This window comes from Sus scrofa, chromosome 11 (assembly GCF_054392235.1).
Source record: "Sus scrofa isolate SSC_HxYL_T2T_F1_AM1 chromosome 11, Sscrofa_HxYL_maternal_Yorkshire_Landrace_v2.0, whole genome shotgun sequence".
Taxonomy (NCBI): Eukaryota; Metazoa; Chordata; class Mammalia; order Artiodactyla; family Suidae; genus Sus; species Sus scrofa.
Window position 1 is genome coordinate 83,289,213 of NC_139393.1, and position 17,244 is coordinate 83,306,456.

At 48.7% G+C, this 17,244-nt stretch overlaps 1 protein-coding gene across 9 annotated transcripts in view; it reads left to right on the forward strand.

The window, feature by feature from the left end:
* The window catches only part of MYO16 (myosin XVI), a 539,824-nt gene that overhangs the window by 321,159 nt on the left and 201,421 nt on the right, over window positions 1-17,244 (forward strand). For all 9 annotated transcript variants that reach the window (XR_014819944.1, XR_014819945.1, XM_084982290.1 and 6 more), the window contains 4 exons: window positions 6,688-6,796; window positions 10,204-10,321; window positions 11,331-11,402; window positions 14,276-14,417. Coding sequence is in view for 7 of the 9 variants with exons in the window: in XM_084982290.1 (XP_084838416.1) it covers window positions 6,688-6,796; window positions 10,204-10,321; window positions 11,331-11,402; window positions 14,276-14,417 (441 nt within the window). In the remaining 2 variants the exon portion in view is untranslated. The remainder of the gene's footprint in view (window positions 1-6,687; window positions 6,797-10,203; window positions 10,322-11,330; window positions 11,403-14,275; window positions 14,418-17,244) is intronic.

Here is a 17,244-nt window from a genome sequence, read left to right on the forward strand (position 1 = left end):
AGAAATAGCGCAAGTCAACAGTTGTTGTCACTGACTTATTCTAAATAAACTCGACCTGCAATGAATTCTTTTGCCATCCAAAGCCCAGGTGGGATTTTGCATTGTTCCGCGGCAACGCATTCGTTGCATTGGCTACTTTTTTTTCTGTCCGTGAAAGCAAAGGTATTTGTCTATTTGGGGCAGGTGTGCTTTTCTCAGTGATCTGCGGAAGTGAGATTTCTGAACGTGGTCAAAAGAAACCATCCTTTGGTTTTGAAAAAGGAAAAACAAAAACAAAACAAACAAAACACCTCCAAGAAACTGTAGCTTTTCTAGAACTGGTGAGTGACTTCATCAAGTCCCAGGAAGATGCCTGAACCCACCGTCGCTGAACTCCGTCCTAGAGTCCCACCTGCATCAGCCGTGTCCCGGCCTCACAGTGACAAGACACCTGCCCGGAGCGGCAGCCAGGGCTCAAGCATTTCCCAGAGGCTCTGCTGAGCTGTGAGCCTTGTGACCGAACCAAACGTGGGTCCTCTGGCCTTCACTCAGTTAAGGGCCCATCTGCTAACACCCAAGGGGTGAAGAAGGAAAGTCAGCATTTATTGCATGTGCCAAGGGAGATGGCCAGGCAGCTAGTGCCCCAAGGACCCGAACTCCCAGCTGGCGTTCAGGGAAAGGGTTTTAAAGACAGGGTGAGGGCGGGGGTTGCTAGGTCGGTGCTCGGCTCGCAGACCTTCTTCTGATTGGTTGGTAGTGAGGTCACCGGGAATCAGCATCATCAAAGTCCCGGTTCCAACCAGTCTGGGGTCTGCGTGTTTGTGGGCAGCATATAGTTACCTTTTTCCATCTGGCAGAGGTTTCAGTATCTGCAAAAGTGCTCACGGGATGAGGCTCAGAGTATTATCTAGAGCTCTTGATGGGGAACTAAACGTCTTTGACTTTAAGGGCTAAACGATTATTATTTCGTCTTGCTTGACTGTCTTCGCTTCTTCCTTTCTCACTGTCTCCTTCCTCACTTCTCAAGTTGATTCTCTGGGACTCTGGGAAGGCCCAGGAAGCTCAAGATTTCCACAAACAAGGGGGGGGGGGGTCTGTCCCAGGAAGGCCCCACCGGGTCCTGCTCAGTTACAAGCTACTGCATTTCATGCCTGAAGTGCAGGAATAGAGTTGAGTCAGAAAAGAATAAAATAATCATAAAATATCTTATGAAGTCTTGACACCTCGTGAGATTGCCTTCTATTTAAGACACACGCATGTTTAATAATCATTCCACTTCTTAATCCCCCCCCACACATTTTCAAGCAAACCTTTCACTCCAGGAAGATGCCTTGTGGGGCTATTCAGTCTCCCTCCGGCCCAGCCCAGGCCCCTGCAGGACACTTGTAACTGAGTTGAGAGTGCAGAGGGGTCAGGACTGAGTGTGTAGCCAGTGGCCAGTTCCTGGCTTGGAGACCTTAGAACAAACTTCAGTTCCCCGATATCTTTCTTTTAAAAGAAATTGTTTTTGTCTTTTTAGGGCCACACCCATGGCGTATGGAGGTTCCCAGGTTAGGGGTCGAATCAGAGCTACAACTGCTGGCCTATACCACAGCCACAGCAACGCGGGACCCAAGCCACATCTGTGATCTACGCCACAGCTTCCCGAAATGCCAGATTCCTGACCCACGGAGAGAGGCCAGGGATGGAGCCGGATTCCTCATGGATCCGAGTCGGATTCGTTACCGCTGAGCCACAAGGGGAACTCGCGGTTCCCTGATGTCTTAAGTGGACCCAGTAACAGCTCTGCTTTTCAGGATCAGTGCGAAGATTAACTGAGTCTTGCTTCGAAGATAATCTGGAAGTGAGCCCTGGACCCACTGGACTGGTTCCCACAGCCTCTCCCTCTGAGTAGAATTAGTCACCCAGCATTCGCCCACCCGTGCCTCCAGCACTCGCCCACCTGTGCCCCAACGTGACACAGCCCACAGGTTACCATCCTCTACTCCTGGGTGGAAACCACATCTGGAGCATACCCCTCATCGGTCCGTCTTTTGAAAACAAAATACAATGATTCTTGGTCCCACAAGTAAGTCTCTGATGTTACTGGCTCTGGGCATTGAAACATCTGTAAGTAGCCCAATATCACAGTGCCAAGTTACCATGAAGTAAAGGCGATGATAAGAAGACAGCTTGTTTGAGCTGTAAGAGTAGGATTTTGAGGAGTTCCCATTGTGGTGCAGTGGCAACGAATCCAACTAGTATCCATGAGGATTGGGCTCGATCCCTGGCCTTGCTCAGTGGGTTAAGGATCCAGCGTTGCCGTGAGCTGGTGGTAGGTCGCATATGCAGCTGGACTCCCATGGGCTGGCGGCTACAGCTCCGATTCAAACCCTAGCCTGGGAACTTCCCTATGCTGTGGGTGCTGCCCTAAAAAGCAAAATCATCATCATAATAACAATAGGATTTTGAGTCATAATAGAGCATATAAAAGACATGGACTACTGAGCACTAAGATTTGACTCCTGGGACTCGTGGGATCGCGAGTTAGCAGGTGGCAGAGTTGGAAGCTGGCAGTCAGAGGAAGCCCTTGCAGAGATTCACCCAGGATGGCTTCGGTCTCTGGGGGGCGGGCTGGGGGCCATCAGGGGAGCGCAGCTCGTCTACAGGGAGGTCTCTAACCCAGAGTCCACAGTCACTTTTACCGATTTCCAGGTATTGAAACCATCTGGAAACGCCCATGTGATGGTCAGCCTTCGAGTGATTCACACGGGAAAAAAAAATAGTCAAGAAGAGAAGGACTATGATCATGTTCTTTGTTTATGACTTGTACTGAGAAACACAGAAAAGCACGTTTTATAGTTTAATATTCTACATTGTTGCCAGCATTTGTTATAATTTCTCAAGATGTCCCTCTCTTCGTTTGGCTTAGTTATTTATCAGATGAAGAGATTTATTAACGGCGGAACACATGAACTAAAGCTCTCCATATATGCAAGATATATATTTTTTTCTAGGAAATACTCTTAATCTATATGCTTATTGCAATCTGAGACTAGAAAGCCTATCACACAAGGTGTCTTAATTATCCTAAAATCATCATGAACTAGAAACGGTGAATTCGTTTTTACTTCATTTTAAATCTTTTTTTTTTTTTTCTTTTTAGGGCTGCACCTGCAGCATATGGAAGTTCCCAGGGGTTGAATCAGAGCTACAGCTGCTGGCCTACACCACAGCCACAGCAATGCAGGATCTAAGCCGCATGTGCAACCTAAACCACAGCTCACAGCAAGGCCAGATTCTGAACTCACTGAGCAAGGCCAGGGATCGAACCTGCATCCTCATGGATCCTAGTCGGGTTCGTTAACCGCTGAGCCAGGAAGAGAACTCCCACTCCACTTTTAATCTTTGTTGACTTCATTCTACAAATAATAAAAGTTTAAAATATCACCAAAAGGAGTCAAATAAAACCATTCTCAGTTGTAATACTTTACTCGGTCCATTTTTCAAGGATTTCTCTGTCCTGTGTGTGGTTTCATTATTAAATGATTTCAAAAGGAAAACAAGTCCTTTTTTTTTTGTCTTTTTGCCTTTTCTAGGGCCGCTCCGGTGGCAAATGGAGGTTCCCAGGCTAGGGGTCTCATCGGAGCTGTAGCTGCCGGCCTACACCACAGCTCACAGCAACACCGGATCCTTAACCCACCGAGTCAGGGATCAAACCTGCAACCTTGTGGTTCCTAGTTGGATTTGTTAGCCACTGCGCCACGACGGGATCTCCAAGGAAAAACAAGTACTTTTAATCTCCAAAAAGCAAACCCTCCAGTTTTTTCTAATATTAATCTTCTCATTATAAATACAGTTTTATTGATAAGGGAGAAGGGTATTTCTACTGAAATCCACCTAGATGCTATTGAATAGCAGGGGACGTGTTAAAGGAGACGTTGAGGCCCATTTTTTTTTGGCGGGGGGGAACCATTGTCATTCTAGCACATTCTCTGACTGCAGAGGAAAAGGCCACTCATGTTAAAGCATCATTCCCTCCGCCTGCCATTGAAAGTCTCCTGTTTGGGTTGGGTTTCTCGTGAATGGCTCTGTCCATGACTGCCCAGATGAACCTCACACACCCCTTCTGCCCAGAACTTAACTGAAATTAAAATGCTGCTACATTCATGCGGCAGGTCATAGCTGCTGTAAATTCCCACCATAGCCACACGCTAAGGGCGCAAGGGCGAGATTTAAACAAATATTTGAGGTCTCCGTAGGCGGAGCTCACTCACTGATTCCTCTTTAAGAAGGTGAGAAGGGTCGGTGGCGTTCTGCAGATTTGACTCTGCACTGTTACCGGGAGCTAATTGTTCTTGCGAGACGTTAAGCGGCCACGCTGGATGGAATTGTGAAACCTCTGTCTCTGGGCATCCAGCGGGAAGGAACAGATGGAGTCAGGACGGTGGATGGAAGCCTGCGGTGAGAACAAGGATGGAGAGTGGTTGCGGCTCCTTATCACGACGCCTTCTTGGTCGCTAGAATCTTGCAGATGCTGTGAATTTTAGGCACGAGGACTCTGACTGCCATCACCCAGCCCCTTGCTACTGTGGTTGCCCCTGACTTTTTCCTTTGGTTCCACGGCCCCGAGCCCCAGCTCACTCACCTCTGGAGGGAGAGAGAGACCCCCAGGAGCTGGTCCTCAGCGGCATCGGCCAACCCTCCTGTGTCCCCCGCTTGGCAGCGAAGTCCCTCCGCCACAGCGAGTGTCCGAGATGCTCAGGCCGCCCCTCAAGCCTGCTTGAGAAAGGGAGGCCAGAAGCATGGTTCCTCTACGCCCATAGACGCGCCTGTCGCCAACCACCTCCAGCAGGTGTCCACACCTCCTCTCTGATCCGGCTCCAAACCCTCTTCCTTTCTCAGAACTTGCTTTCCCTTTTCTCTTGGCTTTTGTCTGGTCTCCAGGGGCTTCCGCCGCAGCTTATGAGACTCCCCAAATCTCCCCCGCTCCCCCCGCATCCACGGGGCTGGTTCACTCCCACCCTCCCCACCAAGGTCAAGGACAAAGATGTCCCTCCAGCCCCCAGTCCACAGCGCCCGCATCCGGGTCCGCCCCCGCCGCCCCGCCCCGCTCCTGTGGCCTCTTCCCCGTCAGTTCTTCCTTCATCCCGAAGAGGGTAGAGTCTCCTTTCCGCCGAGCTCGTCGTGTGTTAGTCACCTGCACGTCGATGGCCTCCAGGCTCTATTTTCTAGTCTCTGAATTTCACATCCTCCGCGCCGGCCATTTCTTGGACGGCCACTGGCTTTCAGCAGGTCGTTCAAAGTGCGTGACTGTGAGAGAAGTCTTTCTCTCCCCACACGTTCTCCTCTCTTGAGAAGCTTCTGGGGTGAACGAGGCCTCCATCCACCCTGTCTCCCAAACAGAAGCTTGTGAAGCGTCCTCGAGGCCTCGCTGTCCTGTCCCCCGGGTCCAGCCGGGCCCCCTCCTGCCGGCCGCCTCTCCATCTCGTCCGCCCGCCCCTCCACTGCTGGTCCCCTGGATCCAGCAGCTCCTTTAGTGGCCTTGTCTCTTTGCAGGAAATCCTTTACGGGGCCACAGCGTGTTCTTTCTGAAGCCGCCACCTGCTCGCGGCTTCTCTTTCTTTCAACAACTTCAGGACAGCCCGTGACTTCCAAGACGTCATGGAAATGCTTTTGCAAGATACACACAACGCTGGCCACTTGTCCAACCTCTCGCCCTCTGCCTCTGTCCCTGGAGGCCCCGGGTTTGTTGCGGCATGTGAGTCCCCATGGACACGACACGTGGTCCATCCTGCCTGCCTTCGTACTTGCTGCTGGCAAGTCCAGGGACACCCCGGGGTCTTGGATTTTCTTGGCCAAGCCTTCCTCATCTCTTGACACCCAAGCCTCTCCCCAGTTCCCAGCCTTTCTCTATGGCCCCCTTCCCGAGTGGTCACCAACAGGCCATGTTCACCCCTGTTATTCTGCTCCCACAGTGTAGCGCAGCTGTGTCCTGGCTGCCCATGGGCACACGGTTTTTGCTCTTGAGCCTCCAGGAACGAGCTTTCTAACTTTACATCCTCTGCTGCTGGTATTGGTGTCTCGGGTGGGTGATTCCCCTGCGTTTATTGCATGAAAGGAATAAATCAGCAAACCAGTCAAGCCCCGCATAATGAAAAGCTATGGGCAAGAAGAAACAATAAAGTACTCTAAATTAAAATCTTTTGGTGTTCCTGGTGGGGGTTAAGAACTCGACATAGTGTCCATGAGGATGCGGGTTCGATCCCTGGCCTCGCTCAGTGGGTGAAGGACCCGGCGTTGCCATGAGCTGCAGTGTAGGTGGCAGATTCGACCCCTGGCCTGGGAACTTGCATATGCCACAGGTGTGGCCCTAAAAGAGCAAAAGAAGAAAAAGAATAAAAGTATTTAACACAGGTATTCATTACAAAGCATCCTGCAGAACCTGCCGAGCTTCTGTACGAGATACCCAGACACTTGTGACCTAGGAAGGGTGCAGCTCAGGGGAGGAGCAAGTGAAGCAGTGTAACGATGGCCTGCAATAAGATCTTTGCTTCCTTCCGGAAACATCATCTGCTCCTATGGATCAGGGACTTAAAAGCACACGGGTCTGCAGCATCCAGCTGATTGCCATTCTTCTGAGAATGAGAACGTGGCTGAAGCGACGTCTGACCCCTGGGGTTTGACTCCAGGCCAAGCCCTAAAGCTGTGTGTTTTTCCTCCTCGCAGGTATTTGAACCAGAGCCTCCGAGATGGAGCCACAGCAGAGCCCTCTCTGAACAGGGAGAAACTGGCTGTTTTGAAACAAGCCCTGCATGCCGTTGGCTTCAGTCACCTGGTGAGTTGTGCTGTAAACAGTCCAGGAGAAAATCAGCCCTCTACTAATTTATGAAAGTTGCTCCTTCCAGAACATCGCTCTGCCTCCCAGAGTTTACGTCCTAGTGGAGACAGACGGCAGCCAGTAGTGAGCTCAGGAGTCTAGGGGCCATGAGGACAGACGAGGTTGCACAGGAGAAGGGGCTTCTGTCTTCAAGGCGGTAGGACCTTTTCCCCTGGGAACCTCGTGAGCAAAACAAATCAAAGACCTTTGCATCGACTGGCTCAGCAGAAAACGGGCAGATCGAAGCCACTGTTTCCTGCCAAGATGCACTTTGAAAAGTAATTACTTGATGAAAATATCTTCTTGAACAATATGCTCCTTTTTTTTTTTTTTTTAATTCTCAAAGAACTGTCAAACACCTGCAGGCATCCCAAAGCTGAAAAGCACTGTTGGAAGTGCCTAAACCCATGACTGCCCAGGGCAAGTCCCATGAGGCTAGAATGTTCTGGGTGTGCACCCTACCCTCTGACAGCCGCTGGCCACCTGTGGAGACGAGCCTAGTGAGGTCGAGGGAAGGGACTTTTAACTTTTCTTGGCTCTGAGTGATTTGAGGTGACGCAGTCTGGGGGGTGGGTGTTCACGGAATCCAGCAGGGAGCGCGGGTCTAGAGGGAGAGCAGTGGGAAGGGACCCCCGCCTGGGACCTGCCACGCTGGCATCTCTCTCTCACATGTCATCTTCATGTCGCTCCCATTCCACATGGTGCCAGTTTGCCTTACAGCCAATTCCTGGCTCATCGGCCCCATAAGACTGCAGGCCGATGCTGGTACCCCCGTGGCTCAGGAGCCCCGATGTAGTCAGACGTGAATGTGTGCTGTTTGTGTCTGAAACCAGGAGGTGGATGGCTTCGGGTCTTTGTGTCTGCAGGTGCCCACATGGCCCTGGGGGCGGTGCCAGGGGAGCGCAGAGGTGGTAAACACAGAAGGTTGAGGAGGTGGCCTCGCCCTGAAGGCATGGGCTCTGGGCACTTGGCTTCGCCCAGCCTCGCCCCATTCAGAGACTGGCATTCCAGGAAAGCGAGGCCTCTGGTATTTGGTTCTTTGTCGCTCTGCTTTTCCAATCTCTGTACTTCTGTCTTTCCCCAAATTCCTCCCCGTCGGTACGTTCCCGTCCCTCGCTGCTGCTGCTGGTGTACATTTTTGGTACTCCGGAACCCCTTCCTCTTGTCTGGAATCTCTGCTTCCTTAGTGGGAACAGATGCACAGGCGGGAAGGGACCACGCCACCCAAGAACCAGTTGCTTAGAAAGGGGGCTTTAAAAACCCAGGATTGATCCTCAAAGGCGGGGCAAGCAAAAGGGACCTTCGACCTCAGGTCGTGAGCAGGGAATTTAACAGGCTTTTTGCAACAGAAATACATGCATTTCAACCAAAGATACAAAGATAGTCACTTCATCTGGACCCTTGGGGGGAAGGGGAGGTGACAGTTGAGTCCACCCAGGAGGACAAGGCCATTCCCAGGAGGAGGGTGAGGAAGGAATTTATTCTGCACTGGCAAGACCCCGTGAGTCAGGCTTGTGACGGCGGTCCTGGCAGATCTGTCCACCTCTGCCTCTGTCACCACCACTCAGCTGGCCAGCAGGACGGCAGGGGTTGCTCAGGCCAGAGAGATAGAGGGCAGCCACCCTGCCCTGCTCACAGAGCAGGCAGCTTCTGCAGCTCCGTAGCACCACGCTGTAAGTTGTTTTCACAGCCCTGTCTCCATCACTAAGTTGCAAGACTCTTGAGGACAGAACAAAGCCTTCCTGTCTGTATCCAGAATTGCCCCTGTCAAAGGGCACTGGGAAATTTAATGAGAAGTTACTGGATGTCTTCAGAGGCAGAGGCACGGGGAGTTGCCCGGGAGCTTAAGGGGGCTGGGAAAACATCATTCAGAGAAGCACAAGGAAAACATTTTGTTTTAGCTGCATCTGAGGCATATGGAAGTTCCCAGGCCAGGGATTGAATCTGAGCTGCAGCTGTGACCTACACCACTGCTATGGCAAAGCCAGATCCTTAATCCGTTGTGCCAGGAATCACAGTGAGCTGCTGCAGTTGGATCCTGAACCGACTGTGCAACCGTGGGAATTCTGAAATAAGACTTAGGACACTGATTTATAATTTGGAGGCTACCCAAAACATTTCTAAGCCATGCCATAATCCCAGAGTATACCTGACAATTACTTACAGATTATCCTTTTCAATGCTGTCATTTTAAAGGTAATAAAATTGTACCTTATCTGAAAACTTGAAGCTCTGGAGGATATTTCTGAAAGTCCCAAGGAATATATTGTGCCAACTATATATTTATAAAGCAAATAAGAATTGTTCTTAGAAAAACGTCCATAGGTGGGAGCTTTTTCCTCCCAGATCACACATTAGGAAACTGAGAATTTAAGGGTTATGTCCCTTGCCCTAAATGGGGCTTAACCATTTTTACTGCAGATGTCCTTTCACTTAATATTTGCAGTTCTGGAGAAGTACGTTTTGACTTTCAGCTTCCTCTTGACTTTTCATTCTTCCCACAAAATATCTGTCCCAAAGCACACTGAAGGTCTGATTTCTTTCTTTATCCAGGGTCTCACATATTCTTTCAACAAACACTCTTCCTCCTAGACCACTTTCTGCTCAAGGATAGCTCTTGCTAACATCCTTTTTTTCCTGAGTTTTCCTTAAAATACCTTTAAAGAATTAGCATGTTGTTCCTCTCAGCATAATTGTTTTCACTGTGCCTCTGTTAATTTTCCAGCAGAAATGAAAACTCCTGTAAGCATGATATCAGTTGAGCTCATGAGAGGGGTCCCTAAGAGGTGGACAGGGCGTGTTCTGTGGGAGGACACGTGTGTAGTCTGACCCTACAAGGGACCCCCAGCCAGCCAGCCCATCCCAGTACTTATCCAGACACAACTCAATGATGTCAGAACATCGCCTGCTATTCTCTTTTGTTTCAGGAGCAGAAATGTTGACTTTCAGAATGAGGATTGGGTCACGAGGTTTTTGTGTTTATTTATTTATTTATTTTGCCACACCTCTGTGGCACATGGAACTTCCCAGGCCGGGGCGTGAACCTGCACTGCAGATTCTGTCCATGCCACAGCTGCCGCAACCCCGGATCCTTAACCCACTGCATGAGGCCAGGAATCAGAGCCCATCCTTATAAAGACAACGCCAGGTGCTTAACTGCTGAGCCACCGCAGTAACTCCTGAAGCCTTTAATTTGGAGCTAGAGATGGGTAGTTCTCTTATGGGACATTCTGGGTCTAAAAAATCGCAGCCCCACTAATAGCACGCACGTCATTTTTTTAAAACCTACTTGGAGGGTTTTGAAAGGTCTTTCCATCGCTCCTCTGAGCCATCCCATCCATCTTCTCTATTTGGAAACCGCACAGGAGGTGGAGAATCTGTTTGTGATCCTGGCAGCCATACTACACATCGGGGACATTCGGTTCACTGCTCTGACCGAGGCTGACTCCGCGTTGGTGTCTGACCTCCAGCTTCTGGAACAAGGTCAGTGGAACCACAGAGCTAACATTCACTGATGTGCCGCTTCGCAGACGGGCCAGTAGATGGCGCCACAGTACAGAAAAGCCGGGTGCACGCCGCTCTCCTCTCTGCTGGAGTAGAACTCGCGGTGGTGGGGAAAAAAGACCCGGTCCACGGTCTTCTCCTTCTTTCTGTGCAGGAATAAGCTGTACGTGTATGATCTCCTGCTTCCCCCGACAGTGGCAGCACGGTGCTTTGGCACATAATTGGGTTTATTTATGTGGTTCAAGGGTTCTCTGCTTCTCCCCCAGCCTACCGGTGTATTGGGGGAGCGTAGTATAAGCCAAACATTAAAAATGTTTGTTTTCTTCTTATTATTAAAATTAGTATTTAATATTAATAAAATGCAATCATATTAACATTTATGTTATTTTTATTTTAAACTCATTCTATTGAAGTATAGTTGATTTACAGGGGGTGATGACTTCTGCTGTGCACGGCAGAGATTCAGTTTTGCATCCATACACTCTCTCTTTCAAATTCTTTCCCGTTATGATTTGTCACAGGCTGTTGATATTGTTCCCTGTGCTAGGCAGTCAGACCTCGTGGTTTATCCAAACATTTTAAACAGAACGGAACTTCTGTATTCAAAGATTTTCCCCAGATCGCTTTCTCCTTTGAAGCTGCCTTGTTCGTCACTCCCAGATTTTTTTCAAAATACCTTCAAACCACAGGTTTTCAATCACCAGCATATCTTCACCTCCTATCAGAGTAATTTAACCAGGAATTAGGGAGAAGCGTTCAGGCTGTTTGTGAGGACCTAGAAAGAGAAGACCCTTGATGCGTTAGTGCACGAGCCCCGAGAACCTGCTCACGTTTGATTCCTCTAAGCTGTTCCTCTCTTGGAATTTGCCGGTGGTAGTTTCTTTAATGCACACGTTTTCTATACAAATCTCATAAATGGTAAAATGCCACATTCTCGCTGTCAAAAATATAGGCTAACGTTGTGCTTTCGTTGCTGCTTTAATGTTAGTGGCTGGAATGCTGCAAGTACCAACAGATGAGCTGGTGTCTGCTTTAACCACGGACGTCCACTATTTCAAGGGTAAGTTTTCCGTGCGTTGCCTCTCAACGTAAAGAAACTCTTCACGCTCTGCAGGGACCATCCTGATGAACTGGTCACCTTTTGTAGACAATCAGGCATTCTCAACACTAAGGCCATCCATCCAAGAGGCTTTACTGAATTAAAGCCTTGGATGTGTCGGTGCAGGTGGTGCTGGGCTACCATCGTCATTGGACAGCATCCTTTTCCCTCCATCTCATCAGTCAGGGTAAGAGCTTCCTGGAGTTCCTGCTGTGGCACAGTGGGTTAACAACCCAGCTTGTCTCTCTGGAGGCACTGGTTCGATCCCTGGCCCTGCACAGAGGGTTAAGGATCCAGTGTTGCCACAGCCGTGACTCACATTCAGTCCCTGGCCTGGGACCCACCATGTGCCACAGGTGTGGCCAAAAAAGGAAGAAAGAAAAACACCAGGGTAAGAGCTGCTGCTGGCTGGGCACTTACGAACGGACAGGGGTTGCGCCTGCTGCTGTAAAAGTTGGAATTTTTAATTCTCACAAATTGCTAAGGGGTGGGTTGGACTCGTTCCATGTTGATGAATGTGGGAAATGAGGATTCAAAGAGGTTGAATGGCCGTGAACGTCACATCACTAGGAAGTGGCAGTTTGGCTTTGGGCACGAAGGCCACCTGCCTCCCAAGAACCATCCCTCCCGCACCATCTCCTCTGGGGGACGAGAGAGTGGTTCTCCTAAACGCGCCTCAGTTTTTCACCATCAATCGTCCACTCGCCAACCTTCCTCTTTACTGTAATTTTGAGGACTCACCACCCACCTGATATTTTTTTCTCAAAATCGCTGCTCTTCGTACCTGCTGTTCCCATTGGATCTGCTTGCAGGTACTTAGGTGTGTGGCTTTAGAGTTTCCGCCTCAGCTCCGGGGTCCCCTTCCGTGTGCCCACACTTAACGAATCTCCCCATCATCCGTCACCCCAATTTCACTCTTGATGCCCCACTCTCCTCCCTCTCCAGTGAGTCGATCGGGACACATCTAGAACAGTTCTGCCCGGTCAACACCTCCATTCTCACTGCCCCCTTCCTGCTCATCACCACAGCTGTCATTCTTTGAGTCGATGGTGGCAAGAAGACTAACTCTGTTTGATTCGGCCTTATCCCACTTTTCCGTCCTTCCAAACTGAATGATCTTTCTCAAATGCAAAGATGAGCTTCTCCTGTGGATAACAGCCTTTTCAAGATGCTCCAACTCCTCCAGAGTAAATCTCATCACGTCCCAGGAGGCCCTTTATTAGGGGGCCCTGCCTACCTTTTAACTGCCGTCGTTAGCTGTTTTCCCACCGGTGCCTTCGTTTCCAGCAATACTGAGTTTCTTGCCGTCTCCAAATGCATTATTCTTCTTCGTGACTTTTTTTTGGCTGCACCTGTGGCATTTGGAAGTTCCTGGGCCAGGGATGGAACCTGAGCTGAAGCTGCAGCATCACAGATCCTTTAACCCACCGAGCTGGGCTGGGGATCAAACCTGCACCTCTGCAGTGACTCGAGCCACTGCAGTCAGGTTCTTAACCCACTGCACCACAGCGGGAACTCCCCTCATGACTGTTTAAAGGGACTTTGCACAGACCATCTCTGATTTAATGGAGTCAGGCCTCCTGCTTACACTGCCTGCCTCTCCTCACTCTGCCGCCCCGTGGGTGAGCCCTGAACCTGCACTCACTTTATCTCTAGAGACCTCACTTCTATAGCATCGTAATCGGCAGCTGCTTTCACTGCCACTTAATGTTGTTCCGTCTCAACAGCCTTGAATGCATACCTGCCTGACTTCTCATGACCTGCTGATGCTTTTTGTTTGTTTGTTTGATCTCAGTCTGCCTCAGAGACAGTTCTCTGGGATCTGTGCCTCCAGTGACTGACAGCCCACTGAGCCCTCACTTCACACGGTCAGCATCCCAGGGGGCTGCGTTGCAGTGGTACCCAGGTTGGCCAAGGCCGTTGATGAGGTCCCCTAACCCCCACCCCACCTCATTCTCCAGCGTAAATGCCAGCATGGCCTCAATCCCAAATCAGCTTCACTTATTTTTTTTTCCTTGGCTTCTTCTCTAGTCTGTTCTCCTCTAAAATGTTATCACTCCAGGTTTCAATCAGCACCACTTTGAGAATAACAGAAATTTCTACCTTAAGGCCCAATCTTGTGCCCAAACTCCTGACCCACATTTTGGTTAGTCGGCTCATTTCCATGGAAAAAAAAAAAAAAAAACAACAAAAAACCTCCTTTTATTCTTTTTTTTTTTTTTTTTTTTTGTCTTTTTAGGGCCACACCCGTAGCATATGCAGGTTCCCAGGCTAGGGTTTGAATCAGAGTTGTAGCCACCAGCCCATGCCACAGCCACAGCAACGCCAGATCCAAGCTGTGTCTATGACCTACGCCACTGCTCATGGCAACCTCTGATCCTTAACCCGCTGAGCGAGGCCAGGGATCAAACCTGCATCCTCATGGATGCTGGTCAGATCCATTTCCGCTGAGCCACGATGGGAACTCCTCCATGAAAATATTTAAAATATGACCAATTTTCTGATGGCCAGGATGTCTTTGTGTCCAGATCAGCGAGCCTTTATGGGAAAGCTTGTTGGGGGGACCCTGCCTGCCAAGAGTGGGTTCCCTCCCTGAAAGGAAGTGCCGCGGGCTGCACGAGATCAAAAGCGCTGGTCAACATTTGCAGCAAATAAGCTGGCATTGTGCATGCCCCTCACTTTAGGGAAACGTGGTTTTGTCATCATCCATGGAGCCGTCGTGCATTAGAGTCAACCTGTTTTTCACATCTTCCGACATGTGCGATGTGGGGGACTAAGTGGGACGAGCTCAGCTCTGTCGCTCATGCCTCCTCCCTCTCTGCCCCCCACCCCAGGAGAGATGATCACGCGACGAAATACGGTAGAGATGGCCGAATTTTACCGGGATCTCCTGGCCAAGTCCATCTACGGTCGCCTGTTCAGCTTTTTGGTGAATACGGTGAACTACTTCCTCCACAATCAAGATGAGCCCAGCAGGTAGGTTTGCTGGACGCTGGTTGCTGGCGTTAACTGAGTTGTGGGTGACTTTAACGAGGTTCTCTCTTCACGACGCTTCATCACCCAGCGTGAGCCAGGAGATACGTTATCTTTTAAAACCTTTCATTTTAACCAGGCGATTGCACTTCAAGGATTTGACTGATTTTTTTTTAAGGGAATTAAGCTCGCCCCCCCCTTCCCCCTGATGAATTAGTCAGACCATCTCTCATGGATAGAGGTGCAAACGCAGCCGCTCTGGACCAGAGGCATACCTGGCCTTTCGAGCACCAAGAAGCATACAGAAAACAGGTGCATGCAGGAAGAAGACAGGCCAGGAATATCTGAAGCAGCTCAGTGTGCTGAGGAGCCACGCTGGATCCAGTCTGATGGCGTGTTTCAGAGCAGGGGGTCCTCCTTTGTCCTTTACCTGTTTTCTGGATTTTTTGGTGAAGCGTCTCTATGGTGACGGTTTTGACCCCTGGCTCTAGTCGTCTTTCAGCTTTTCTGGGCTGTTTGATCCTCTAAAAATTAGAGCTGTCCTCAGCATCTGGTCAATGGGAAGCTTTGCTAATATTCTTGTCGCCAGTGATGACCTTGGGCAGAGGCCGTTGGGAGGTAAACTGCATCCAGGAGTCTTGGCTTGGATGCTGGTCTCTGAATGAAACCGCTTAGAAACCTCTTGGTTGTCCACATAGACTACCCCAGAGTCCTAAAACGTGCTGCTTTTAGAGGTTACTTGGGAAACGTTAGAACGAGCATGTATGAACAGGTAGGTTCTTGAATCAATACAGACACATCTCGGAAGATTTCAAGGACAAAGCCATACTCAAATTCTCACTAAAGCGTACACATACAGAATCCCCATGCATGGTGATTCGTCGTGTTCAGTGCACAGCCAGGGCTTTGAGGGAGGCTATCGTGTGATCTGTGTTTTAGCAGGTAGACCTTCATATTTGATGTGGTGAGATCCCGCTGAATAGCATTGAGAACTATGTCTAGATACTCATGTTGCAACAGAAGAAATGGTGGGGGAAAAACTGTAATTGTAATGTATACATGTAAGGATAACCTGACCCCCTTGCTGTACAGTGGGAAAATAAAAAAAATAAAAAAAAAAAAGGATTCTGATTTGGATATCACTTCCTACTATCAGTTAATTTGTGATTTCCCTTTAAATATGAAGATTTGTCTCAGAATAAGACTGAAATACTAAGTCCACCAAATTAAGTTTGTATAAAATTACTCGCAGCTCTGCCGAAGTTGACATTGAAGAATTAATATATAAATCCAGTTGCACATGCAAACTTACAAAAAATTTCCATCTGCCATTTCAGTCTTACAGAGCCTTAAATTCATATGATTGGAAAAACTTGCACATAGTCTGCCTAGATTTTTGACCTCGCACACATAAAAGAAATGAAAACCTAAACTTTGGAAAACCCACTGTTTCTCTTTTAGGGGACGGTTGCTAACTTGTCAGTCATGCAGATTTATAACGTGAGTCTTCACGGTTCTTTACGAAGCAAATGAGTACGGGCAGGGATTATTGGAAAATTTGAGAGGAGTTAATGCATCATAAGTTTAACTTCTAGAAAACAGTGTTCTCCTTTGAGTCATATCTCCCATTTTTTCTTCTCCATTTCTCCCCTGGGTCACCCAAGTCTGAATTTAAATCCCAAAATAATGCCAGGAAAGGTTATGTTTGAAGTATTTCTGATTCATTGAAATTCATGGAAAGCTTAAAGATTTGCAGATTTATAGACCTATTTTCTAAGTCACAGAAAGGTCACAAAATTTGGATAAACTCAAAATAGGCTTTCATTGTTCATGAACAGCATTTTTTATAAAAAGATTTTATATATATATATAATATATAATATATATATGTATATCTCCCTGGGGTCTATGTTGGTGAGCAAAAGAGAATAAATATAGTTAAGATATACTCTAACAAGTTATAAAGGGGGGAAAATCAAGTGAAATGTAAGCAGGTGCCATGCTTGTTCTTAGAATGCTGGGTTCATTTTCTGGATTATACAGAATAGGTACAATATTAGTAACACACATTTTAAACATGCTTTTTCTACCTAGATTCTAAGTAGGATTGCTTCTCAATGAAAACCCTGCGTATAATGCAGGAGATGCTGTAGCTTACTTAGGACGAGCGAAGGTGTTGGCCACAGCCAAGTCAGTAAGATGAAGGTGTGAGAGCCACCAGCCTGTTGCTTGTTGTGGTCTTATATCTACCGTTAGGGGGCACCCTTCCACCCCTGGGACCGGATGGTGGTCAAAGGGACTGCGGCCAGTTCACCTGGTCGCCTCGCCACCTCCTAGACTTCCTGAGCCTCCGAGAACACGTGTTCAGTTTGCTCAGTGTTTTCACACTCTTCGTGGGAGGATTACCTAGCAGCACTCACTTTCCTGTCTGATTCCTTTTTTTTTTTTTTTTTTGTCCTTTTAGGGCCTCACTCGTGGTACATGGAGGTTCCCAGGCTAGGGGTCCATCGGAGCTGTAGCCGCCGGCCTACACCACAGCCACAGCAACTCGGGATCCGAGCCGCATCTTCGACCTACGCCACAGTTCACGGCAACACCAGATCCTTAACCCACTGAGCTAGGCCAGGGATCAAACCCACAACCCCATGGTTCCTAGTTGGATTCGTTTCCACTGTGCCACGATGGGAACTCCTTGATAACTTTTTTTTTAAAGTGTAGTTGATTTACAGTGTTTTGTCAATTTCTGCTGAACAGCAAAGGGACCCCATCATGCATATGTATAAATGTGTTCTATACATTAATTCCCTTTCGTATGTTATCTCCCATCCTG